Genomic DNA, 27,003 nt, shown 5'->3' with positions numbered 1-27,003 from the left:
TACGAGGCAATCAAAACATTGTATTTACAGTATATATTTAAAATTATAATCAATAAAAACACGTTTCAGGGCATAAAAACAACCCTCACACAGCTCCATCTTCGGAAAATTGAAAACATTACAGCCCTTGGAAAATGGCGACACAAGTGGAATATTTTTTAATACATTTCTGATTTTTTTTTTCACCACTTAAATAAAAAAAACTGCATGATTGGTATCTGCGTACTCGTACTGACCTAGAGAATCTTATTTCCAGGTTATTTTTACCATAAAATGAATACTGCAAATTAAAAAAAAGAAAGAATTGTGGAATTGTGCTTTTTGTTCTATTTCACCACACTTGGAATTTTTCCCCGCTTTACAGTACATCACATGATGAAATGGATGGTGTCATTCAAAAGTACAAACTCATCCTGCAAAAAAGAAGCTTTTAAGACCCATAACTAGTTTATTTTTCAAGGAGAGAACTGTCAGAGGGATCAGAAGGAGAGAACTGTAAGTCAGAGGGATCAGGAGGAGAGAACACCTTGGACAAGTCAGCAGAGTCACATAATCCCTGCCTGCAGTGTTTCAAAGTAAAACATAACTTTCTGACGTTGTGCCAGTGATTCAAGCAGCATGAGTCTAATGACACTTGTACTATACATATATGTCAGATGTTAGGAAGAGGTTAAAGCTCTATTAAAGTGAAGCTGTCACCTTGCAAAACGCTATTTACCTGCAGATGTAGGGTTAATCTGCAGGGAAATAGCGGTAAAAGGTTTCCTGGCCGCCTTACTAAAAGTTATTTCCTCTCACGAGCCACTGGCTTTCAGTCATGGGGATGTGCCGAAAGCGTCTCCAGTTACTGCCCACTATACTGTGAGTGGTGGCTGTAAGCACGTTCTGGTACATTGATTGACAGCTCGCTCTCACAGCTGTCCTGCCGAACCAGCGCCTCCCAGGAGAAAATAAATTTGTTTTTTCACTTTAGCCACACTCTCTCAGAAAAGCGGTCATGCAGCATTGTAACTATTTACCTCCGGATTAAACCTATAAATAGTATATCTACATGTAAATAGCATTTTACGAGATGAAAGGTTCCCTTTAAAGAATTTATTATTTTTGTGCCTGGGGCTAACAAGTAACAGGCAGGTAGTTGTTAACCACCTGACCTGCCTGCTCAGGCCGGTGATGATTTCTGCCGTCTCAGAGTGGTCACGGACCGCTCCTGCCAGCGATTCCCCTGCTTTTGCTGACATCATGTTTACAGAAGAACATCTTCTCTTCCCCTGTGTTGTATTGACAGGACGTCTCTGCCGATGTCATGCTGATTGACAGCCGACTCCCCGCTGCCTAATGGCTAGTCCCCGGCTGCCAATCAGCATGACGTCGGCAGTCACGCTCTTCGACAGAGCAGCCCGGAAGAAGAAGAGCAGCTCTGTTGACAAGAGGTGAGATGAAGCAGCAGAATTCCTGAGATCGTCCCAGATAACTCCATCAAGTCTTTCTTGTACACTGATACTCAATATTTTACGTATGCTCGGATTAGTGATTTACAGTATATAGAAATATGTTCTCATCATAGATCCCAAGGTTCCTTCTGATGCATGCCAGATTGGCCTTGCTGACTACTGTGCTATGTTACTAGTCATTGTGACTCGATATGAGAATGGCCCACTTTGGGTAATTACTGGTTGAATTGAAGAGACCAAATTACACAAAAGTTCCCTAGTCCTTCTCTCATTTTACATAACTTTTATCTTGAGCATCTCACCCTGACTACAACTTATGTTACAATCCCCAGAAACTATTTTGTATCATCATTGTTCTCTCTTCTTTATGACGTTGTTATACAGATTAAAGAAAAAACAATGCTAATTGGATGGACCGCTGCTGGGTTTGTCTGACATTAGAGTATGTTCACACTGTCTGTCAAAGACAAGCAGAACAAGGAAGCCTATAAGGGATCAACAAATACATGGTGATGGTTTTGGGGGGTCTTGGTGAAGCTGATTCAGTCAGGAATCCCTCTTTTCTGGAGTGTTGAAACCTGATCTGTCTTTTCTTAGTCATTTCCAGAGCGCTTTTTTGTCATTTTGTAAATCCATTTTTGGGCTTCTTTTAGCTGGACGTTTTATAAATGATTTAGCAATGAAAAAAACAAACATTTTTTTTTAAGCTAAAATGCTTAAAAAATGTTTTAAAAGATGCCCAGGCAACTTCCTTACCTTCACATTGACTTGTATTGGAAAGTATTGAGTGACTTCCTAACGATAAATGCCAGAAGAATGAGCATTTTCCTTCTCTTGAATGCTGGGGGTCTTCTGAAAGCTTTAACATATGAACAGCAGGACGTTTTTACATAGAAATGAATAGGTCCATTCTTTTGAGCCTTTTCTCTTTTGAAAAAGACACAGTGTGAACATACCCTAAAACTTGCGCTTGTGTTGTGGTGGTCGCAATACCCCAGATGGGGGTTCCATAAACCATGACAACATGATATGCACCAAAGGCCACCATATAAGACCCCCCAAATTCTATCCTACTGAACCCATCAAATACACAAATCTAAACATATCCAAGGCACCACAGAGATCCTTGTAAAAATCCAATCTTTATTCTAGAGTATTTATAACATCACATCAGTGAGGAGACAAAAACAGAGCAACGTTTCGGCCAAATGGCCTTTCTCAAGCCTACATTACAGCCAGTATTTTCGGTTTGAGAAAGGCCGTTTGCCAAAGCATTGCCCTATTTTGGTCTCCTCACTGATGTCATGTTCTAAAAATTCTGCTATTATAAAGCCTTTGATATGTTTGCACTTGCCGTTGTTTTTGGATTTAGTGGGAGGTCTTGCCGAGTAACACATACTCAATGTGCATGGGAATTCTATACTGAACCCATCAAATAGACAGTCAATAAAGTTTTTTTAAACAAAAAGTAATTAGAAGTATGCCCATGGTTATTAAACCCTGTCTCTTTATAGAAACAGCTTGTACATTCACAGTACTGTTTTAATCCTTCAGAACATGGGCCGCCATACAGTATTTCCACAGTTTGTTCATAAAGCATCATGACTCAACAAGGTGTTTATATACTCACAAATTAATACCAAATTGATCACATTAACTACATGATTCACAGATTTCTTGTAACCAGGACACAGAACAAGAAAACCAGACATTATCCCCATGCAATAGAAATATTAGATGGGCAGAGATTATTAATGCACCATGACACAGGCAGACCACCCTCCTTTCCAAGTAAAGTTCAATTTCAGGTGGTGAACTGGTCCACATAGCATATCTACATAAGGAATCCCACTGCTGTGCCATATACACAGTGTCAGGTATCGCATATTCACGTGGAGGGGGTCACACAAGTCTAGACCCACCACTTGGCATCGGAAGTATAGTAGTAGTCACTCTCCTCCGAGTGGTTCACTGTGTCACCCATCCCCGTCCCACCCCATGCTCTGTACATTCACAAAACACTAAACCACGGAAAACATCTGCAGGTCTCCGTTCACCCCACGTTCCTCACTGTTGGGGTTTCACGTCTTTGGAAAGAGATGGTATGAGGTTGGTCCAGCTTCCAGTCTATTGGTGCTCAGAAAACTGTACATTTCTTGCCAGGTCGCTTCACGGGAGGAGGGCAGAGGACGGCACGGATAGCTTCATCAAACACAGTCTTCAGACCGCGCTGGGTGAGGGCTGAGCACTCCAAGTACTTGACAGAACCTTACGCATAGAACAATCAGAGTTACCAACTGGTGCCCAGTATGAAACCAAAATTGCAATATTTTAGAACACATTGCCTAAGAATGTACTACAATTTCCACCTATAAATGATATCCAAGAAGTATCTTTTCTCCTTGCGGAGAATGACATGCTAAGTATGTCGAGATGAGGAGACTTAAAGCCGCAATGCTCCTCTGGCAAATATGCTAATTATGCAAATTGTCTCCAGAGAGGAAGAGGACTAGAACTCTAGTGCCACCTATTGGAAGTAGCAATCCTAAAAGTCAATGTTGACCCTTTAACGAGCCTTGTTACATGACTTCGGAAAAAAGCTTTTATCCTAAGTCATGTAATAAGGCTCGTTAAAGCGTCGACATTGACTTTTAGGATTGCTACTTCCAATAGGTGGCACTAGAGTTCTAGTCCTCTTCCACTCTGGAGACAATTTGCATAATTAGCACCTATAAATGAAAATGTTCTATTATTTTCTGCTGTTCTCTGTGCTGTGAGTAACTCTATATAGCCTCTTCTAATTACCTTATTGGTGATAAATATTATGGCCACAAAGGAATCTCTTAGGACTTGTTACTAAGAAAGATAGGTTTGATTAGTTGCTCTGGGTACTGTTAGAGTCAAGAAGGTGTAAATGTCTTCAGGCCAGCCCAAGCTCATTCTTAGGCTATGTGCACACACAGTTTTTGAAGCACAGTTTGAGCAGAAACTCTCCAATTCCTCCTCCAAATCTAAAAACCTACTCAAAAACTTAGTTCCCGCTCAGTTTTTGCTCTGAAAAGTCAGCTAAAAGGACTGTCCACATACCTTTAGGCTAGGTTTATATGAGCATATTTAAGAGTCCATGCATAGCCCGCAATGAAAGTCTCCTGACATGAACTTAAAGCCTCCTGTGTCTATGAGACTGTAAGCTCAGGTCAGGCAACCTAGGGTCTGTCTGGCCATTGCGGTCCGTACACAGACCGTGAAGTACACTCGTGTGAACTCAACCTTAGGGTCGGCAAGTTCTCCTGAGACAACAAGAACAAAGAAACTAATCAGGGTTGTGACTTACCTGGGTGGTCAGGAGCACCTTTTACTTATTAAGAAGCTCTGAATTTTACTATAATGTAAGAAAAGCCTACATTCATGTAAAGAACACCTATATTCACAAAAGGTATAAAGAAATAAAAGCCCCAGGTAATCCCTGGAGACAATTAGAAATCATACAGCTTGTGTACTTATAATTCTCCACCATTGTAGTCTGCGCTCCAGAAACGTCAGCTCTTAATAGGGCCCCACTAATAATATATTCCCTATATTTCATAAAAAGTAACCCTCATTTTAATTTCATAAATCAATAACACACTTGAAAATAAGCAACTTTGTTACAAATGTTATCAGAGAAATCTGTCTCTTTCTCCTGGACTGAGCATTCATTCTGAAAATTTGTAATTTGAGGATAAAATCTGTATCTGCATTGTGCCGCTTCTGTGCTATTTCTCCAAGAAGAGTGGGAACATCTATGACATCCGCCTGCTCTAATTGGGTGCACCTACTGTACACGGTGTTCCAAATTATTATGCAAATGATATTTTTCTCTGATTTTCCTAAATAGTCGGTACAAATGACAGTCAGTCTAATAAAGGTCATCACCGGTTAGAGTATACATCAAATTTTATTGAAGAAACCTCTCAATAATAACAGTATAATCTCCAAAATGAATAAAAACTCAAATTGCACTGTTCCAAATTATTAGGCACATTAGAATTTCTAAACATTTGATATGTTTTAAAGAACTGAAAATGCTCGTTTGTGGAATTTGCAGCATTAGGAGGTCACATTCACTGAACAAAAAAGCTATTTAACTCCAAAACATCCTAACAGGCCAAGTTACATGTTAACATAGGAACTCTGCTTTGATATCACCATCACAATTCTTGCATCCATTGAAATTGTGAGTTTTTGGAGAGTTTCTGCTTGTATTTCTTTGCATGAAGTCAGAATAGCCTCCCAGAGCTGCTGTCTTGATGTGAACTGCCTCCCACCCTCATAGATGTTTTGCTTGATGATACTCCAAAGGTTCTCTATAGGGTTGAGGTCAGGGGAAGATGGTGGCCACACCATGAGTTTATCTCCTTTTATGCCTATAGCACCCAATGACTCAGAGGTATTCTTTGCAGCATGAGATGGTGCATTGTCATGCATGAAGATGATTTTGCTCCTGAAGGCACATTTCTGCTTTTTATACCATGGAAGACAGCTGTCAGTCAGAAACTCTATATACTTTGCAGAGGTCATTTTCACACCTTCACAAACCTTAAAGAGCCCTACCAGCTGTTTCCCCATGATTCCGGCCCAAAACATGACTCTTCCACCTCCTTGCTGATGTCGCAGCCTTGTTGGGACATGGTGGCCATCCACCAACCATCCACTACTCCAGCCATCTGGACTATCCAGGGTTGCTCGACACTCATCAGTAAACAAGACTGTATGAAAATTAGTCTTCATGTATGTCTGAGCCCACTGCTACCATTTCTGCTTGTGAACACTGTTTAGGGGTGGCTGAATAGTAGGTTTATGCACCACAGCAAGCCTTTGAAGGATCCTACACCTTGAGGTTCGAGGGACTCCAGAGGCACTAGCAGCTTTAAATATTTGTTTGCTAGTTTGTAATGGCTTTTTAGCAGCCGCTCTCTTAATCCGATGAACCTGCCTGGCAGAAACCTTCCTCATTCTGCCTTTATCAGCACAAACATGTCTGTGCTCAGAATCAACCACAAACCTCTAAACAGTACGATGATCACGTTTAAATTTTTGGGAAATATCTAATGCTTTCATCTCATGACCAAGGCATTGCACTATTTGATGCTTTTCAGCAGCAGAGAGATCCTTTTTCTTTCCTAAATTCCTTGAAACCTGTGCCCTGCTTAATAATGTGGAACATCATTCTTAAGTAGTTTTCCTTTAATTGGGCTCACCTGGTAAACTAATTATCACAGGCGTTTGAGATTGATTTCAGTGATCCAAAGAGCCCTGATACACAATACTATCTATGAGTTTATTTGAAAAACAAAAAATTACATCTTTATGACACTTAAATCCAATTTGCATAATAATTTGGAACACAGTGTATTTAACTCCATTTCACTCCCAACAATGAGCAAACTGGATTTGATACTCAAGAAATATTGGGCTAAATTCTTAGAGCATCTTCTAGAAGCTGGTGTAAGTGGAAGAATTATAATATCTTTGTTTCAAAGTGTTAAAGAAATCGGATTTTAGAGCTATTTCATCTGACATTCACCATCTATACCCTCCCTCCATGCCACACTTCTGGTGTAGGAGGCTGACCTTCAGACTGGAGATCTGGTTGTTATGGAGTATTAAGGCCCCGTCTCTCATGGCGAGATCGTTAGCGAGATCACTGAAACGTTACAGATTTTGTGACGCAACCGCGACCTCGCCAGCGATCTCGCTACATGTGACACATATCGGCGACCAGGTCCCCCCGCTGCGAACTCGCTGATTATACTCGAATGTCCTGGGCCATTTTTTGACCGCTGGTGTCCCGCTGGCCAGCATGCGACGCTGATGAGCAACCTCGTTGGCGACTCAGAACTCAGGGACGCAGGCTGGAGTCGTCAGAATAGCTGCTGTGTGACAAGGTACCAACGACCACCAAGGTCGTTATACCAATCGCCGTATCGTTGAATAGATCTGCCTGTTTGACAGCTTACTAGCGACCATTTAGCGACGTACCAGCGATTCTCACCAGGTCGTATCGCTGTCGGGATCGCTGGTGCGTTGCGTAGTGTAACAGTACCCTAAGTGTCTTCAGAAGCACAACACTTATTTGTCTGACCCTGCAGAGCCATTATACGGTCAGATAGGTGAACAACCTGTGACTACCAGCTCTTCAGTCCCGCAAGGTCATTACTACTGTGAGTGTGATACAGGGAGCAGGAGTGTCGATTTAGTACAGGTTTATCCTTGTCCCCATGAAATACCTTCGAAAATCTTACCTATTTCTCGAGCCATGGCTAGACCCTGGGGATATGTGATCGGCGATAGTCTTTTGTCCCTCAGTCGTTCAATGGTGTCTTTGTCATCCCTCAGATCCAGTTTTGTGCCCACCAGTATGATAGGAGTGTTAGGACAATGGTGTCGGACTTCTGGATACCACTATAAATAGATGTATTTACGTTTAAAACCCTATATCATGTGTATGACCATATCACATCTATTCACAAGAAATTAATGTACCATAACCTATGTATATACGTTCTATACCCTACATAGTACTGTGACATGATTGAAGTTGGCTGGCCCAGTTTAAAGGTAATGTATCATCAGAATATGACTTATTTAACTCAGGTTTTTGGGTTACATGTATTTTTAATTTTGACAATTTTTTCACAGCTTGTATTCAAAAACAAAATTGGTCATCTAGCAACTTTCACACTGGCCACTGGAGCTTTTTAGACTCACACTTCAGGTCCGTTCAGAAGGGGTTTTGAGCAAACTCTTTATCAGCGGAGGCAGGGTTACAATGATAGGCAATGCCTCTATACACAGGGTGTACCAATTACAATAGGTGATGTCACAGCTGACCTTGGCTCCACCTGCACTCACTATGACCTGTGCACACACTCATTAGATGCTTCAATACAAAAGACAGGGTCAGAGTCTGCTCATTGTGGCTGATATACATGTGACGTTTCCTAAAACAACAGTAGATTAGAGTGTAAAAAAAAGGTCCCAGTGGAAAATTGCAAAATGTATAATTTTTAACACAAATTGTGATGTGTGAAAAAAGTTACCAATATTTTTTTTTTTTTTAATTCATTTAACACAAAAACCTGGTTTCTGATGATAGCTTCCCTTTAATTGCTAATGTAGTCCTCATCTCCCTTAGGACTGATATAGACAAAGAGAAGGGGGATGGATTGGCTCTAATCATCAGTCAGACATCCAGGCCCCTTTGAGGACATCACTAAACATGTGATGACATACAATATTTTATATTTAGAGCTTCTTACCTTTGCTCTGACATTCTCAAAAGAAGCAGGACTAACGAGAGAGAAGCAAATCAAGAAGACGTCCTGGAGGTGAGAAGAGTGATCAGGAGACATATGTTAGTAAAGATTGACACTATGACCGGTGAATACACCCCCGGCTTATTAGCATTATAGCGGATTTATCCTTTACTTGTTTTTTTTCCATTTGTTCACCGAGTCTCAACTTGGTTCACCTGATTGCCATGGGTGGCAGGTTTGGCTTTGTGAGGGCCCTATATAGTGTACGTGCCCATACACTTTGGACAGATCTCGGTAGAATCATCATTGCTCCCTATGTGCAGATTTAATTGTGACATACAATTTAGTATTTGTTAAATGTTAATATTTGCGATGTCTTGATATCCTGAAGACACCTAAAGCTCTGTTCAGACTATGTCATAGCCCAACATTGGTGGTATAAGATGGCAGGATCTACTGGAGTATATGTTCATTGGACGGCTGGGACGTATCCCACCTTATGTAGTCACGTGGGATACGGCACTAATTGGCTACATATGCCAAGGGATCATTGCAAATACAGTGTGAATTCAGAGAAGATGCCTCACTCACCGTTTGAGGGTAGGACAAAGGCCGGAGTCTGTCATAATCTTCTTGACCTGCTGTGTCCCAAAGACCAAGATTGACGGGTTTCCCATCTACCATCACATTGGCAGAGTAGTTATCAAACCTGTGTGAGAACAGTAAATTTATGGCAAAAAGGGAACATTCTACACTGCAGGAACTTTGGAAAGTGGAACTCCACCGGTACCTCAGGAATCCTTCAAGTCCTCTCCTTCCAAATTTAAACTCAACAAAGTTTAAGGTAAGTTGGCCTTTTACATATCTGATAGCTGTCGATCAGGTGACCGCTATTTCTCCCATACATGTGAACGCTTGGTTTCATCAAGCATGTATGTGCCATCTATGGATGAGGAGAGTCGGGTGCTGCCAGATACCATAATGGCTTATCCCCATGGAGAAAAAAAAGGATGGAACCAGATTCAGCAAAGCTTTCACGCTGGTGTAAAAGCTTTGAAAAAAAAAAAAAAAAAAAAATCACAAAATTTAGGTACAATTCCTCCCTTGAGTCTTTTAAGGTTTTCACTTCAGTTTGTCCCTGCACTGCCAAAACGTCCGGAGCAACGGCAGGACACCACGGCTCGTCTAATTTATGATCCATCATCCATTCCCTACACCACAAATCTCACGTCAGGTCCGGACTGGAGTAAGATTTCTGGCATGGTGCACGCCACTCATCAGACGGGTCAGATTAATGAAGAAGTGCCTGACTCCAACACGCTCTCATTAAGACCAGCGTGAACAACCAGGACCAGGGAGTCAAAATGTCTAATTCTCTTCTCCTCCGGCATAATGTGCCAGGCTAGAGTCAGGAGAAATTTGGTCAGTCTCAAGAAAATTCAGGATTTACTTTGGACAGAACCTTAATATAAACTGGAATCTTAGATGATGGTTAGTAGTAACCGGGATAACGTGACTCCTCTGATCATAACGCAGTAATAATAAAAGGTCATCTTCACGTTAGTGATCTGCACTGATGTCTGAATGAACCCTTACACTTTAAGATGACCGTCCTATAATTATACAGGGTTCCTACTAGATCCTACTGATGAATAATTGGATCCTACCGAAGAATAAGCGAAAAAAGAAGCCTTTCTTTGAGTGAAAAGTAAAACCTTGGAAGTCACTAAATAAGACTTGATATCAAACAATGGGTCACCAGACTACAGCCATGCCAACTACACTTCTGGCACCCATGCCAGGCCTCTAGCCCTACGACCCTTCCGCCACATTGACACACAGTGTCTGAATACTCACACAGTTGGGATGTATTCACCAGGGAACGCATTCGTTGTGTAGCTAATTAGAAGACAGGTTTTCCCCACGGCTCTGAGGAGAAAGGAAATCACCAGCATTGGAATTCACAAAAGTCACAGCAGATTAGATTTACTCACACAGACATAAGAACGTTGGTACATCCAAGGGCTATGAAGAACCATAGACTATATCACCCAAGTGTCCAATCAGATTTCAACAGCCGTTTTGGTCAAAGTGGCATAAGGTCTGCAATTTTATATCTAACCTTTTCTGATCACTAAAATATAGGGGCAGTGGCGTTTTTTCCAAGCACCGTGCCACATCGGCATATACTAGTACTCCAGGGCACACCATTACAGACAATAAGCCAAAACGCGTCTCTGATGTAGTCACAGCACCTTTGCTTTAGGAACAGGAGAGGCCATAACAGTCAGACCCCACTGACTACATTCAGTGCATATCAATAGTATATGTTGTAATTGCCTAAAGGTTGGAAACCCCTTTTAAAAGGGTCATCTACCGCTTTATCATTTTACAAAGGGCTGCTTTAAAAATAATAATAACTACAATGTCAACTACCGATTCTCCACTGCTGTTCCTGCAAGTCTCCTCTCCTTCTCTTCTAGCATGGTTGGCACCCATCGGTTGTTGCGGCGGACTGACAATACCAGAAAATCGGTGGGGGAGTTGGGCATTGGTAGTGGGGAGCAAGAGGTATTATATTAGTCTGTATCTAGAGATATTATTTGCCTTTTCCAGTAGCGGCCATAGAAGAGGCCCCTGTGTAGGAACAATACATGGGCTCTTTGCAGTCCAGTGGCTCATCACTGTGCTGTGGAGGTGGGTCCCTTCACCTCGTGGACCCCTGGTGCGGCTGCACACGTTGCACCAATGATATATCCACCCCTGGCCGTTACATTATTTGTAAAATGAACATTAGTAGCTCCGAGTGTAAGACAGTTTTACAGTCACATATAGTATTGATATACACACCGTCATAACGTGCATTACTTATCTAGTTCTAACCATAAATGACAGCCTGTATTAGAGGCCCCAGGAATGTTACCATCTGTATTGTGGTGGGTCAGATCTGCAGCAAAGGTCCAGGAGAACATCCATGGCACATAAAGCAAAGCCATCCCTTGTGATTTGTATTATACAATTTGTGCAGAAAATCCTCAACAAATCCTTTCCCAACATAAATCCCATAATCATTCTGATCTTTTTCCATCGGCACGATTGAAAATGGATGGAACGTGTGTTTTAAAGGAATGTGAAAATGTAAAGTTATAATACTAAGGGTGTAGGCTGAAGGTCGGAAACCTGTGGTCTCCCAGCATGCCCTGACATCCAGACTAGAGTCACCGGTTTCACACCACTAGTGGTCTATGATTTTCACAGTCTGAAGGCACATGTACACCTTGAATAGCTATTAACCGAGCTGGGTAGATATTTCTCCAGACACCGCCCATACACATGCATGTTTTCACATAGGAGACATCTGAATTCAATAGAGAGCAGAGTAAGAACCCCCGTACATTTTACATAGCCTCACGCTGAAGTAATGGTTGGCTGACAAACCCAATCCCATATGGGTCATTCCGTGGTAACTTACGTTACAACACAGTTAGTAACTTACGTTGCAATAAGTTTACTTCTCATATGAAGTAATGGTATTGTAACGTAAGTTACCATCAGCTTTGTAACGTAAGTTACTACATTGTGTTGTAACGTAAGTTACCAAGTAATACCACTGTATTTTGTATTTAATTTGTATTGTTGAAAAATCAAACTGTGTTGAAATCAACTGACTCTAGTTTAATGTACAATATAAGGTACATTCACTCATTTTTGTGCTTGCCTTCAAAGAACAGTCTGTAGCCATTATTAACTCAGTTTTTGGCTTGTGAATGTAACAGAAGTTACCAATGAATGACCCATATACACTCGCTCGGCCGAGTGCTCCTCTGTTCTTTATGAGAGCCGCTGCCAATTCCTCAGGCGGCAGCTTTTCTCGGGGACAATAGAAACGGCAGTCCAAAATTTGACTGTCCCTCCATACACACATTAGGCTGTCACCCAAATACATCAATTTTGAATTTTACCTACTGTGTATGGGGGGCTTAGGCCTCTGCAAGACACCTCTTGTGGCAGTTTTTATCCCCTGATAACAAATGTTGATTCATTGGAATTTATCATGCTCAACCCTCCTTCTCCCTGACAACATGTATTGGGGAGTTTGGTGTCCCTCATATGCATTAGGTGGCTGATCAATCCAGCCAAAACTACCTATTACAAGACTAGAATTCACACATTGTAAAGGAGAAGTCATCTATTGGGCAAGCCATTTGTAATGCCTGAAATGTGCTTGTAGAAAAATATATAAAAAATAACCGAATCTGCTACTCCACTCAGATCAGGGGCGTAACAGTCTCAGAGGGTGGCACCAATATATACATGTGTGTACCAGTGTGTGTATAGTATATTGCTGGCACGTAGATGTGTACCAGTGTGTGTATGGTATATTCCTGGCAGATAAATGTGTACCAGTGTGTGTATTATTATTATTTATTGTTATAGTGCCATTTATTCCATGGCGCTTTACATGTAGGGAGGGGTATACATATAAACAAGTACAATAATGTTAAACAATACAAGTCATAACTGGTACAGGATGAGAGAGGACCCTGCCCGCGAAGGCTCACAATCTACAAGGGATGGGTGAGGATACAGTAGGCGAGGGTAGAGCTGGTCGTGCAGCGGTTTGGTCGATCGGTGGTTACTGCAGGTTGTAGGCTTGTCGGAAGAGGTGGGTCTTCAGGCTCTTTTTGAAGGTTTCGATGGTAGGTGAGAGTCTGATATGTTGTGGTAGAGAGTTCCAGAGTAGGGGTGATGCGCGAGAGAAATCTTGTATGCGATTGTGGGAAGAGGAGATAACAGGGGAGTAGAGAAGGAGATCTTGTGAGGATTGGAGGTTGCGTGCGGGAAAGTACCGGGAGACAAGGTCACAGATGTATGGAGGAGACAGGTTGTGGATGGTTTTGTATGTCATGGTTAGGGTTTTGTACTGGAGTCTCTGGGCAATGGGGAGCCAGTGAAGGGATTGACAGAGGGGAGAAGCTGGGGAATAGCGGGGGGACAGGTGGATTAGTCGGGCAGCAGAGTTTAGAATAGATTGGAGGGGTGCGAGAGTGTTCGAGGGGAGGCCACAGAGCAGGAGGTTGCAGTAGTCAAGGCGAGAGATTATGAGGGCATGGACTAGGGTTTTTGCAGATTTTTGGTTGAGGAATGAACGGATTCGTGAAATATTTTTGACTTGAAGTCGGCAGGAAGTGGAAAGGGCTTGGATATGTGGTTTGAAGGAGAGATCAGCGTCAAGGATTACCCCGAGGCAGCAAGCTTGTGGGACTGGGGAGAGTGGGCAGTCATTTACTGTAATTGATAGGTTTGTTGGGGGCGTCACGTGAGATGGGGGAAAGATGATGAATTCTGTTTTGTCCATGTTAAGTTTCAGAAATCTAGCAGAGAAGAAGGATGAACTAGTGGACAGACATTGAGGGATTCTGGTTAGTAGGGAGGTGATATCTGGTCCAGAGATGTAGATCTGTGTGTCATCAGCATAGAGATGATACTGAAATCCATAAGATTCTATGAGTTGTCCCAGGCCAAAGGTGTAAATGGAGAAGAGCAGGGGTCCTAGGACTGGACCTTGTGGGACTCCGACAGATAGGGGGCGAGGTGAGGAGGTGGTGTGTGAGTGGGAGACGCTGAATATCCGGTCTGTTAGGTATGATGAGATCCAGGATAGGGCCAAGTCTGTGATGCCAAGGGATGAGAGGGTCTGTAATAATAGGGAATGGTCCACTGTGTCAAAGGCAGCCGACAGGTCCAGGAGGAGGAGGACAGAGTAGTGTCGCTTGCTCTTTGCGGTTAAGAGGTCATTGGTGACCTTAGTAAGGGCATTTTCAGTGGAGTGGTGTGACCGGAGGCCAGATTGTAAGCGGTCGAAGAGGGAGCAAGAAGAGAGATGGGAGGACAGTTCAAGGTAGACGTGTTGTTCCAGTAGCTTGGAGGCATAGGGGAGAAGTGATATAGGGCGATAGCTAGATACAGAGGATGGGTCAAGAGAGGGCTTGTTGAGGATAGGTGTGATGGAGGCATGTTTAAAGCTTGAGGGGAAAACACCAGTTGTTAGTGATAGGTTGAAGAGATGGGTTAGGGTTGGGATGAAGACTGTGGTGAGGTTTGGGATGAAGTGGGAAGGGATAGGGTCAAGTGCACAAGTGGTGAGATGTGATCTTGAGAGTATAGTGGAGAGTCGATCTGTAATGGTGGAGAAGTTGGTTTTGGAGGTGGAGGGCTGGGAAGTCGGGAGGAGGGGCTCTGGGGGTTGTTGACCAAAACTGTCTCTGATGTTATCAATCTTCTGCTTGAAAAATGAGGCAAAGTCTTCAGCTGAGATGAGTGGGGAGGGAGGAGGTGCTGGGGGACGGAGGAGAGAATTGAAGGTGTTGAATAACTGTTTAGGGTTGTGAGACAGGGAGGATATGAGAGATGAGAAGTAGGTTTGTTTAGCTGTGGCGAGTGTGGTCTTGAAAGTAGTGAGGGACTGTTTGAATGCGATGAAGTGCTCGTTGGAGTGGGATCTTTTCCATCTGCGCTCAGCAGCCCTGGAAGCTCGCCTCAGTTCTTTGGTCAGGCTGGTGTGCCAGGGCTGTCTGTTGATTTTGCGAGCTTTGGTATGTGTAAGTGGGGCAGCAGACTCCAAAGCTACAGCTATTGTGGTGTTATATAGAGCAGCAGCGTCATCCGCATTGTGTAAGGAACTTATATCTGTGAGAGGGAGGAGGGATTCAGAGAATGAGTGTAGGTCAAGGTGTTTAAGATTTCTGCGAGGGTGTGAAAGTTTGTGGGGTGGGGATTGTAGACATGGAGTGGAGAAGGAAGAGAATGTGAGAAGGTTGTGGTCAGAGAGAGGAAGAGGTGAGTAAGAGAGGTTAGATAGGGAGCAAATGCGGGTGAAGATGAGGTCCAGTGTGTGGCCACCTTTGTGGGTGGCTGTAGAAGACCATTGAGTGAGGCCAAAGGAGGAAGTGAGAGATAGAAGTTTAGTGGAAGCTGAGAGGGAAGTGTGTTGTGAGTTCATTTTCCCCTTCGTCACTGAGGTCTGGTGAACTCCCTATTCTGGTAAGGGAAGGTAATGAGCTTGATTATCAGGTACCTGAGCCTAATGAGGATGATTGGCTGAGTGGAGTCACGGACTGGATATAAGTCTGCCGACGCCCTTCTGCCCTGCGGGTGATTTCTCTGTGGACTTCTAGGACACCAGTCTGATTCCTGCTCCTCTAAAGCTAAGTTTTCTGCTTTGCCTGTTAGCATTTGTGTTTTGTTTTTGTTTTCCTTGCTTTTCTGGATTCTGCCATTCCCTGCTGGGGTGAGCTGAATCTCCTTTTGCCGGTTGCTCTGTCTTCAGAATATTCCTGAGTACTGACATAGCTTTTTGAAGCCTAGCGTCTTTTTCTTAGCGTCTTAGCCTTTTTCACTGTCAGTCTGTTGGCTCTTATTTTCATAGGGTTTTTCATGGATTGCAGACAGCAGCCTTCCTGTCCTTTCCTATCTAGTTAGCTTGGGCCCCGTCTTTGCTCAGTCTATCTTTCTGTCTGTGTTAGTGTTTTCATCTTGCTTCACTGTCATTATATGTTGGGGGCTGCCTATTGCTTTGGGGTCTGCTCTGGGGCAGTTTAGATTTTCCCTTTCTTTCTTTAGGCCTATTTAATTCTCCGGCTGTGATCGAGGGGTCTAGGTCATCGTAGGAACCCCCCACGGCTACTGTTAGTTGTTGTGGATAGGATCAGGGGTCTGCAATCCGATAGCTGCCAACCTCTCTGGTTTTCTGGACTTAGCTAGCATTTCTGTTTTTGCCTCCTACGGTGACTCAATCATAACAGAATCACCCGCCATACCGCAGATCCTAGGGTACTCAATAGCAGAAAAGAATTGTGTTTAAAAAAAAAAAGTGTGTGTATATTCTTTCCTCTATATCTCTGAGGCCGTAGGACGAATTTTTTTTTTCTCTCAATGGAGATAAAGCAATTGTCTGATCGTGTGGAGCAGCTCGCTGCGGAAGTGCGGGGAATTTCCGCCTACCTTGCTCGTTCGCATGCTGTTGAACCAATGATCCCTACACCTGATGTATTTTTTGGGGATCGATCTAAATTTTTGAGTTTCAAAAATAATTGTAAATTAATTTTTGCCTTGAAGCCTAACTCGTCAGGGAGCTCCGCGCAGCAGGTTAAAATGGTCATCTCTTTGCTGCGTGGCGATCCCCAGGATTGGGCTTTTTCTTTGAAACCAGATGATCCTATTCTGACTAATGTGAACGCATTCTTTCAAGCTTTGGGGTTGTTGTATGACGAACCTAATGCTATTTTCAGGCTGAAAAGACCCTGTTGGCATTGAACCAGGGTCGAGATTCTGCAGAGTTGTACTGTCAAAAGTTCTGAAAGTGGGCGGTCCTTACTACCTGGAATGATAATGCCTTGGCTGCTCTCTTTCGGAAGGGTTTGTCAGAAGCCGTAAAAGATACTATGGTGGGATTTCCTGTTCCCTCTGGTCTGGATGATTCTATGTCATTAGCCATTCAGGTTGATCGGCGTTTACGTGAACGCAGGATTGCACGAGAGGTGTTGCCACCGGTTAAACAGACGTCTGAACCTATGCAATGTGATAGACTTTTGTCTAGGGCGCAACGTCAGGAGTTCAGAAGGCGTAATAAGCTGTGTTTTTTCTGTGGAGATGCCTCGCATATTATTTCTGTTTGTCCTAAACGAGAGAAACGCTTTGCACACACGTTTTCTGTTGGTGGTGTTCAACCTAAGTTTCTTCTGGCAATTACTCTGATCTGCTCCCTGTCCACATTTTCCGCCAAGGCTTTTGTGGATTCGGGAGCAGCGCTAAACCTAATGGACTTGGATTTTGCTAAACGTTGTGGATTTCCGATGACACCTCTGCAGACGCCTATCCCTTTGAGGGGGATTGATGCTACTCCTTTGGCGAAAAATAAACCTCAGTTTTGGACCCAGATGGTCATGCGGGTCGCCCCAGACCATCAAGAAAATTGCAGATTTTTGGTGTTGCATGGTCTGCATGATGCCGTTGTTCTGGGGTTTCCCTGGTTGCAAATTCATAATCCAGTTTTGGATTGGAAATCTGTGTCTGTGGTGAGTTGGGGTTGTCGGTGTGCCTTTAGTGAGGCTCCGTTTTTTTCCACCTCTCCTCAGTCGCATGATGTTCCTGACTATTTGGCGGACTTTTATGATGTATTTAGTGAGAATGAGTCTGCGTCCTTGCCTCCTCATAGGAGTTATGACTGTGCAATTGAACTAAGCCCGGGGTGTAAATTTCCCAAGGGTCGGCTCTTCAATTTATCTGTACCCGAGCATGAGGCTATGCGGTCCTATATTAAGGAGGCGTTGGATAAGGGTCATATTAGACCATCCTCTTCACCCTTAGGTGCCGTTTTTTTTTTTGTGGCCAAAAAGGATGGTTCTTTAAGGCCTTGTATTGATTATCGTGCCCTCAATAAAATTACTATTAAATATCAGTATCCGTTACCCCTGATTTCGGATCTATTCTCTAGAGTTAGAGGTGCTTGCTGGTTTACCAAGCTTGACCTCAGGGGGGCGTATAATCTTATCTGCATTAAGCAGGGGGATGAATGGAAGACGGCGTTTAATACTCCGGAGGGACATTTTGAGTACCTGGTGATGCCTTTTGGGCTCACTAATGCCCCTTCTGTCTTCCAGTGCTTCATGAACGATATTTTCCGAGACTTTGTCGATAAATTTTTGATTATCTATCTGGATGATATTTTGATCTTCTCCAAGGATTGGGATTCTCATGTGGAACATATTCGGACTGTGTTCCGGATCTTGAGGGAGAATTCCCTGTATGTCAAAGGATCGAAATGCCTTTTTGGAGTACAGAGGATTTCATTTTTGGGAGTTATTTTGTCTCCGTCAACTGTTGAAATGGATCCGGCCAAGGTACAGGCCATTTATGATTGGGTTCAGCCCACTTCTTTGAAGGCCCTCCAGAAGTTTTTGGGTTTTGCTAATTTTTATCCGAAATTTATAGCAAAATTTTCTAGTATTGCCAAGCCATTGACTGATCTGACTAAGAAGGGTGCTGATGTGTTGAATTGGTCTCCAGAGGCTGTTGCTTCCTTTCAGGAGCTGAAGCGAAGATTTACCTCCGCCCCGGTTTTGCGGCAACCTGATGTCTCACTCCCGTTCCAGGTAGAGGTGGATGCTTCTGAGATTGGTGCAGGAGCTGTTTTGTCCCAAAAGGATCCTGTAACATCTAAAATGAATCCCTGTGCTTTCTTTTCCCGAAAGTTCTCTCCATCTGAACGTAACTATGATGTGGGGAATCGAGAACTGTTGGCCATGAAATGGGCATTTGAGGAGTGGAGACATTGGTTGGAGGGAGCTAAACATCAAGTTGTGGTCCTCACTGACCACAAGAATTTGATTTACCTAGAGTCGGCTAAACGCTTGAACCCTAGACAGGCTAGGTGGGCCTTGTTTTTTTACACGTTTTGATTTTGTGGTCTCTTTTCTTCCTGGAACTAAGAATGTCAAGACAGACGCCCTTTCTAGGAGTTTCTTTGCTGATTCTCCTGTGGTGACCAAGCCTGCTACCATCTTAGGCGAAGGGGTAGTTCTTTCTGCCATCTCCCCCGATTTGAGACTTGCTCTGCAAGAGTTCCAGGAGGACAAACCTGAGCGTTGTCCCAGTGGAAAGTTGAATGTTCCTGACCAGTGGAAGAAGAGAGTGATGTCTGAAGTTCATTGCTCTGCATTGGCTGGTCATCAAGGTATTTTTGGTACTAGAGATCTGGTGAGTCGCTCTTTTTGGTGGCCCACCTTGTCTCATGATGTCAGGAATTTTGTGCAGTCCTGTGGGACTTGCTCCCGGTCTAAATCTTGTTCTCGCTCTAGTGGGTTGTTGATGCCTTTGCCGGTCCCCAGGAGGCCATGGACCCATATTTCAATGGATTTCATCTCTGATATGCCGGTCTCTCAAAGAATGACTGTTATTTGGGTGATTTGTGATAGGTTCTCTAAGATGATTCATCTTGTACCACTCCCTAAGTTGCCATCTTCCTCTGAGTTGGTGCCCCTGTTTTTGCAACAGGTGGTTCGCTTACACGGGATTCCTGAGAACATTGTATCTGACAGAGGAGTTCAGTTTGTGTCTAGATTTTGGAGGACCTTTTGTTCCAAGCTGGGAATTCAGTTGTCCTTCTCCTCTGCTTTTCACCCTCAGACCAATGGGCAGACAGAGAGAACAAACCAGACCTTGGAGTCGTATTTGAGATGTTTTATTTCCGCTGATCAGGATGATTGGGTTTCATTTTTGCCCTTGGCCGAATTTGCTTTAAATAATAGAGCTAGTTCTGCCACTTTGAGGTCACCTTTTTTTTGTAACTTTGGGTTTCATCCTCGATTTTCTTCAGGGCAGGTGGAGCCTTCTGCCTGCCCAGGTGTTGACACTGTGGTGGAGAGAATGCACCAGATCTGGGACCAAGTGGTGGATAAGTTATCTCTCTCCCAGGAAAAGGCCCAGCGGTTTTCCAATCGACATAGGACAATTGGTCCCCAGTTTAAGATTGGTGATATGGTGTGGTTATCATCAAAAAATATTGCTATGAAGGTAGCTTCTCCTAAGTTTAAGCCTAGATTTATTGGACCTTACAAGATTTTGGAGATTATTAATCCGGTCTCTTTTCGTTTGGCTCTTCCTGTTACATTTAAAATCCATAATGTGTTCCATAAGTCCTTGTTGAAGAGGTTTGTTGAACCAGTTGTTCCTGGGGTGGCACCTCAAGACCCTGTATTGGTTGAAGGTAACATGGAATATGAGGTAGAGAAAATACTGGATTCCCGTCTGGCTAGACGGAGACTCCAGTATTTGGTTAAGTGGAAGGGTTATGGTCAGGAGGATAATTCCTGGGTCTCTGCCTCTGATATTCATGCCAAAAGATTGGTGCGTGCCTTTCATCGGGCTCACCCTGATCGCCCTGGTGGCGTGGTTGAGGGTTCGGTGACCCCTCCTCAAGGGGGAGGTACTGTTGTGAGTTCATTTTCCCCTTCGTCACTGAGGTCTGGTGAACTCCCTATTCTGGTAAGGGAAGGTAATGAGCTTGATTACCAGGCACCTGAGCCTAATGAGGATGATTGGCTGAGTGGAGTCATGGACTGGATATAAGGCTGCCGACGCCCTTCTGCCCTGCGGGTGATTTCTCTGTGGACTTCTAGGACACCAGTCTGATTCCTGCTCCTCTAAAGCTAAGTTTTCTGCTTTGCCTGTTAGCATTTGTGTTTTGTTTTTGTTTTCCTTGCTTTTCTGGATTCTGCCATTCCCTGCTGGGGTGAGCTGAATCTCCTTTTGCCGGTTGCTCTGTCTTCAGAATATTCCTGAGTACTGACATAGCTTTTTGAAGCCTAGCGTCTTCAGGGCCTTTTTCACTGTCAGTCTGTTGGCTCTTATTTTCATAGGGTTTTTCACAGATTGCAGACAGCAGCCTTCCTGTCCTTTCCTATCCAGATAGCTTGGGCCCCGTCTTTGCTCAGTCTATCTTTCTGTCTGTGTTAGTGTTTTCATCTTGCTTCACCGTCATTATATGTTGGGGGCTTCCTATTGCTTTGGGGTCTGCTGTGGGGCAGTTTAGATTTCCCCTTTCTTTCTTTAGGCCTATTTAATTCTCCAGCTGTGATCGAGGGGTCTAGGGCATCGTAGGAACCCCCCACGGCTACTGTTAGTTTTTGTGGATAGGATCAGGGGTCTGCAATCCGATAGCTGCCAACCTGTCTGGTTTTCTGGACTTAGCAAGCATTTCTGTTTTTGCCTCCTACGGTGACTCAATCATAACAGAAGTGTCAATGGGGATGTTGAAGTCGCCCATGATGATAGTAGGGATGTCCGCGGAAAGGACATGAAGTAGCCAGGTGGTGAAGTGGTCAAAGAAGGTGGTGGCTGGTCCTGGGGGGCGGTAGATGACAAGCAGTTGGAGGGGGAGTAGATGCGCACAGAGTGCACCTCAAAGGAATGGAGGGTAACAGAGGGTGGCAGTGGGATTGGGGTGAAGGAGCAGGTATCTGCCAGGAGAAAACCAACTCCTCCGCCATGTTTGCTGCTGGGGCGGGGTGTGTGAGAAAGGTGGAAGCCACCATATGAAAGTGCAGCAGGAGAGGCTGTGTCAGAAGGGGTGAGCCAGGTTTCGGTGATTCGAGGAAGGAAAGTTTGGTAGTAACAAAAAGATCATGGATGTAGGAAAGCTTGTTGCAAACAGAGCAAGTGTTCCACAGAGCTCCTGTTAGTGGGACTGGGGAAGCGGGGGCTGGGTGAATGGGTTTAAGGTTGGAGTGGTTACGGAAGGTTGTGATAGAGCGTGGATGGGAGGTAGAAATGACTGTGGGAATGTGGTGAGGAGGACCAGGATTTGGAGATATATCACCAGCAGTGAGAAGGAGCAGAGAAAATGTTAGCAGGTGGGAGCAGGAGAGGGCATGAGGGGGTTGTCTGTGTTTGGAGACAGAGGATTGTATGTTAAGGAACAGTTTTGACGAGGACGTGAGGTGGATGGGGAGGATTGAAGAAGAGATGAACAGTTCCTTACTAGTGGAATTAGCAGAAAGTGAAGGATTATTGGGGTGAAAGTGAAAACAAATAGAAACATTGTTTACAGTGACTGTGTACAGTTACCTTCAGTTCCAATTCTGATTTTAATTCTAAAATTTATCTTCACACTTCTAGAACACACTTATAGGAATCACACTGCAGACTGAAGTCTATGCAGACTTGAGCTATGCAATATATGTACAACTAAGTGCAGTCAAGTGTGAAGCAGAGAGGAGTGGTCTCTGCTCATCTTGGTCACACAATTAAGAGTGGACCAGATGCATATGATCAAGCCAGAGAAAACAAGGTCATAAATAACTCTGGGGTAAGCTGGGGTTAGCTGAAAGGCATACCATGTGAATGCTAGGTGCAGAGGCAAGTCTATGTGCAAAGCTGTGTGATGTACTATGTGCTCTTCATAGACAGACAGCAGGAGAGCTGGGTGGATGAACATACCATGTACCATGTGTGTATGGTATACTCCTGGCAGATAGATGTGTACCAGTGTGTGTATACTGCTGGCAGGTAGATGTGTACCAGTGTGTGTATACTGCTGGCAGGTAGATGTGTACCAGTGTGTGTATACTGCTGGCAGGTAGATGTGTACCAGTGTGTGTATACTGCAGGCAGGTAGATGTGTACCAGTGTGTGTATACTGCAGGCAGGTAGATGTGTACCAGTGTGTGTATACTGCAGGCAGGTAGATGTGTACCAGTGTGTGTATACTGCAGGCAGGTAGATGTGTACCAGTGTGTGTATACTGCAGGCAGGTAGATGTGTACCAGTGTGTGTATACTGCAGGCAGGTAGATGTGTACCAGTGTGTGTATACTGCTGGCAGGTAGATGTGTACCAGTGTGTGTATACTGCTGGCAGGTAGATGTGTACCAGTGTGTATACTGCTGGCAGGTAGATGTGTACCAGTGTGTATACTGCTGGCAGGTAGATGTGCACCAGTGTGTGTATACTGCTGGCAGGTAGATGTGCACCAGTGTGTGTATACTGCTGGCAGGTAGATGTGCACCAGTGTGTGTATACTGCTGGCAGGTAGATGTGCACCAGTGTGTGTATACTGCTGGCAGGTAGATGTGCACCAGTGTGTGTATACTGCTGGCAGGTAGATGTGCACCAGTGTGTGTATACTGCTGTCAGGTAGATGTGCACCAGTGTGTGTATACTGCTGTCAGGTAGATGTGCACCAGTGTGTGTATACTGCTGTCAGGTAGATGTGCACCAGTGTGTGTATACTGCTGGCAGGTAGATGTGCACCAGTGTGTGTATACTGCTGTCAGGTAGATGTGCACCAGTGTGTGTATACTGCTGTCAGGTAGATGTGCACCAGTGTGTGTATACTGCTGTCAGGTAGATGTGCACCAGTGTGTGTATACTGCTGGCAGGTAGATGTGCACCAGTGTGTGTATACTGCTGGCAGGTAGATGTGCACCAGTGTGTGTATACTGCTGGCAGGTAGATGTGCACCAGTGTGTGTATACTGCTGGCAGGTAGATGTGCACCAGTGTGTGTATACTGCTGGCAGGTAGATGTGCACCAGTGTGTGTATACTGCTGGCAGGTAGATGTGCACCAGTGTGTGTATACTGCTGGCAGGTAGATGTGCACCAGTGTGTGTATACTGCTGGCAGGTAGATGTGCACCAGTGTGTGTATACTGCTGGCAGGTAGATGTGCACCAGTGTGTGTATACTGCTGGCAGGTAGATGTGTACCAGTGTGTGTATACTGCTGGCAGGTAGATGTGTACCAGTGTGTGTATACTGCTGGCAGGTAGATGTGTACCAGTGTGTGTATACTGCTGGCAGGTAGATGTGTACCAGTGTGTGTATACTGCTGGCAGGTAGATGTGTACCAGTGTGTGTATACTGCTGGCAGGTAGATGTGTACCAGTGTGTGTATACTGCTGGCAGGTAGATGTGTACCAGTGTGTGTATACTGCTGGCAGGTAGATGTGTACCAGTATGTGTATACTGCTGGCAGGTAGATGTGTACCAGTATGTGTATACTGCTGGCAGGTAGATGTGTACCAGTATGTGTATACTGCTGGCAGGTAGATGTGTACCAGTGTGTGTATACTGCTGGCAGGTAGATGTGCACCAGTGTGTGTGTACTGCTGGCAGGTAGATGTGCACCAGTGTGTGTATACTGCTGGCAGGTAGATGTGCACCAGTGTGTGTGTACAGCTGGCAGGTAGATGTGTACCAGTGTGTGTATACTGCTGGCAGGTAGATGTGCACCAGTGTGTGTATACTGCTGGCAGGTAGAGGTGTACTAGTGTGTGTATACTGCTGGCAGGTAGATGTATACCAGTGTGTATACTGCTGGCAGGTAGAGGTGCACCAGTGTGTGTGTACTGCTGGCAGGTAGATGTGTACCAGTGTGTGTAAAATGCTGGCAGGTAGATGTGTACCAGTGTGTATACTGCTGGTAGGTAGATGTGTACTAGTGTGTGTATACTGCTGGTAGGTAGATGTGTACTAGTGTGTGTATACTGCTGGCAGGTAGATGTGTACCAGTGTGTATACTGCTGGCAGGTAGATGTGTACCAGTGTGTATACTGCTGGCAGGTAGATGTGTACCAGCGTGTGTATACTGCAGGCAGGTAGATGTGTACCAGCGTGTGTATACTGCAGGCAGGTAGATGTGTACCAGTGTGTGTATACTGCTGGCAGGTAGATGTGTACCAGTGTGTGTATACTGCTGGCAGGTAGATGTGTACCAGTGTGTATACTGCTGGCAGGTAGATGTGTACCAGTGTGTGTATACTGCTGGCAGGTAGATGTGTACCAGTGTGTGTATACTGCTGGCAGGTAGATGTGTACCAGTGTGTGTATACTGCTGGCAGGTAGATGTGTACCAGTATGTGTATACTGCTGGCAGGTAGATGTGTACCAGTATGTGTATACTGCTGGCAGGTAGATGTGTACCAGTGTGTGTATACTGCTGTCAGGTAGATGTGCACCAGTGTGTGTATACTGCTGGCAGGTAGATGTGCACCAGTGTGTGTATACTGCTGGCAGGTAGATGTGCACCAGTGTGTGTATACTGCTGGCAGGTAGATGTGCACCAGTGTGTGTATACTGCTGGCAGGTAGATGTGCACCAGTGTGTATACTGCTGGCAGGTAGATGTGCACCAGTGTGTGTATACTGCTGGCAGGTAGATGTGCACCAGTGTGTGTATACTGCTGGCAGGTAGATGTGCACCAGTGTGTGTATACTGCTGGCAGGTAGATGTGCACCAGTGTGTGTATACTGCTGGCAGGTAGATGTGCACCAGTGTGTGTATACTGCTGGCAGGTAGATGTGCACCAGTGTGTGTATACTGCTGGCAGGTAGATGTGCACCAGTGTGTGTATACTGCTGGCAGGTAGATGTGCACCAGTGTGTGTATACTGCTGGCAGGTAGATGTGCACCAGTGTGTGTATACTGCTGGCAGGTAGATGTGCACCAGTGTGTGTACACTGCTGGCAGGTAGATGTGCACCAGTGTGTGTACACTGCTGGCAGGTAGATGTGCACCAGTGTGTGTACACTGCTGGCAGGTAGATGTGCACCTGTGTGTACTGCTGGCAGGTAGATGTGCACCAGTGTGTGTATACTGCTGGCAGGTAGAGGTGTACCAGTGTGTGTATACTGCTGGCAGGTAGATGTGCACCAGTGTGTGTACTGCTGGCAGGTAGATGTGCACCAGTGTGTGTATACTGCTGGCAGGTAGATGTGCACCAGTGTGTGTATACTGCTGGCAGGTAGATGTGCACCAGTGTGTGTATACTGCTGTCAGGTAGATGTGCACCAGTGTGTGTATACTGCTGGCAGGTAGATGTGCACCAGTGTGTGTATACTGCTGGCAGGTAGATGTGTACCAGTGTGTGTATACTGCAGGCAGGTAGATGTGCACCAGTGTGTGTATACTGCTGTCAGGTAGATGTGCACCAGTGTGTGTATACTGCTGGCAGGTAGATGTGCACCAGTGTGTGTATACTGCTGGCAGGTAGATGTGTACCAGTGTGTGTATACTGCAGGCAGGTAGATGTGCACCAGTGTGTGTATACTGCTGTCAGGTAGATGTGCACCAGTGTGTGTATACTGCTGGCAGGTAGATGTGCACCAGTGTGTGTATACTGCTGGAAGGTAGAGGTGCACCAGTGTGTGTATACTGCTGGCAGGTAGATGTGCACCAGTGTGTGTATACTGCTGGCAGGTAGATGTGCACCAGTGTGTGTATACTGCTGGAAGGTAGAGGTGTACCAGTGTGTAGATGTGTAACACGTCTGTGTTGGGTGTAGACGTGCAGTGATGTCATGGTTGTACACAGGGTGTGATGTACATGTGTAGATGAGGGGATGCTCTACCTGCAGCACAGAATGGATGGACACGTACGGTACATGATGTATGGATGTATAGGAGGGTGCAGCCCGGATGATACAGGAGAATTACCCCCGGGCTCCGCCTCTGCATCACTATACACCCGGCGGGTCACAGCACAGCTGCCCTGTAACCACTCACCCATCTCCCACTACCACGCATTTGATGGCCTGCATTTCCCGGGCGAATGTGAAGCAGCTGAAGGCAAAACACCGCAGATACCGGGAGCTGGGAAGCCTGGAGGAGCCGAAGTGAGAACTGACACATCCGAATGGTCACGGAAAAAGCCGAACGTTTGTCCGAATGCTGCCGGAAACAGACGAGACGGGGTT

At 44.8% G+C, this 27,003-nt stretch overlaps 1 protein-coding gene across 1 annotated transcript; it reads right to left on the bottom strand.

Moving 5' to 3' along the window:
* RAC3 (Rac family small GTPase 3) lies at positions 1-27,003 on the bottom strand. The gene is made up of 6 exons (XM_073588132.1): positions 26,813-27,003; positions 10,610-10,681; positions 9,344-9,461; positions 8,756-8,818; positions 7,739-7,898; positions 1-3,722 (listed from the first exon to the last, which is right to left on the bottom strand). The coding sequence occupies exons 1-6, from the start codon at positions 26,845-26,847 to the stop codon at positions 3,592-3,594; spliced, it is 579 nt and encodes a 192-aa protein (XP_073444233.1). The 5' UTR covers positions 26,848-27,003; the 3' UTR covers positions 1-3,591.

This window comes from Dendrobates tinctorius, unplaced genomic scaffold, assembly GCF_039654945.1.
Source record: "Dendrobates tinctorius isolate UK_male_01 unplaced genomic scaffold, ASM3965494v1 ptg000103l, whole genome shotgun sequence".
NCBI lineage: Eukaryota > Metazoa > Chordata > Amphibia > Anura > Dendrobatidae > Dendrobates > Dendrobates tinctorius.
Note: the sequence above shows the minus strand (reverse complement) of the source record. Positions and strands in the feature narration are given on the sequence as shown.

Coding starts and splice junctions, on each gene's coding strand:
- RAC3 (XM_073588132.1), bottom strand. CDS start 26,847: ATGCAGGCCATCAAATGCGTGGTAGTGGGAGATGG. Junction 9,462..10,609: donor GGTGAATACATCCCAACTGT/GTGAGTATTCAG, acceptor GTTCTCACACAG/GTTTGATAACTACTCTGCCA. Junction 7,899..8,755: donor TTGAGAATGTCAGAGCAAAG/GTAAGAAGCTCT, acceptor ATCTATTTATAG/TGGTATCCAGAAGTCCGACA.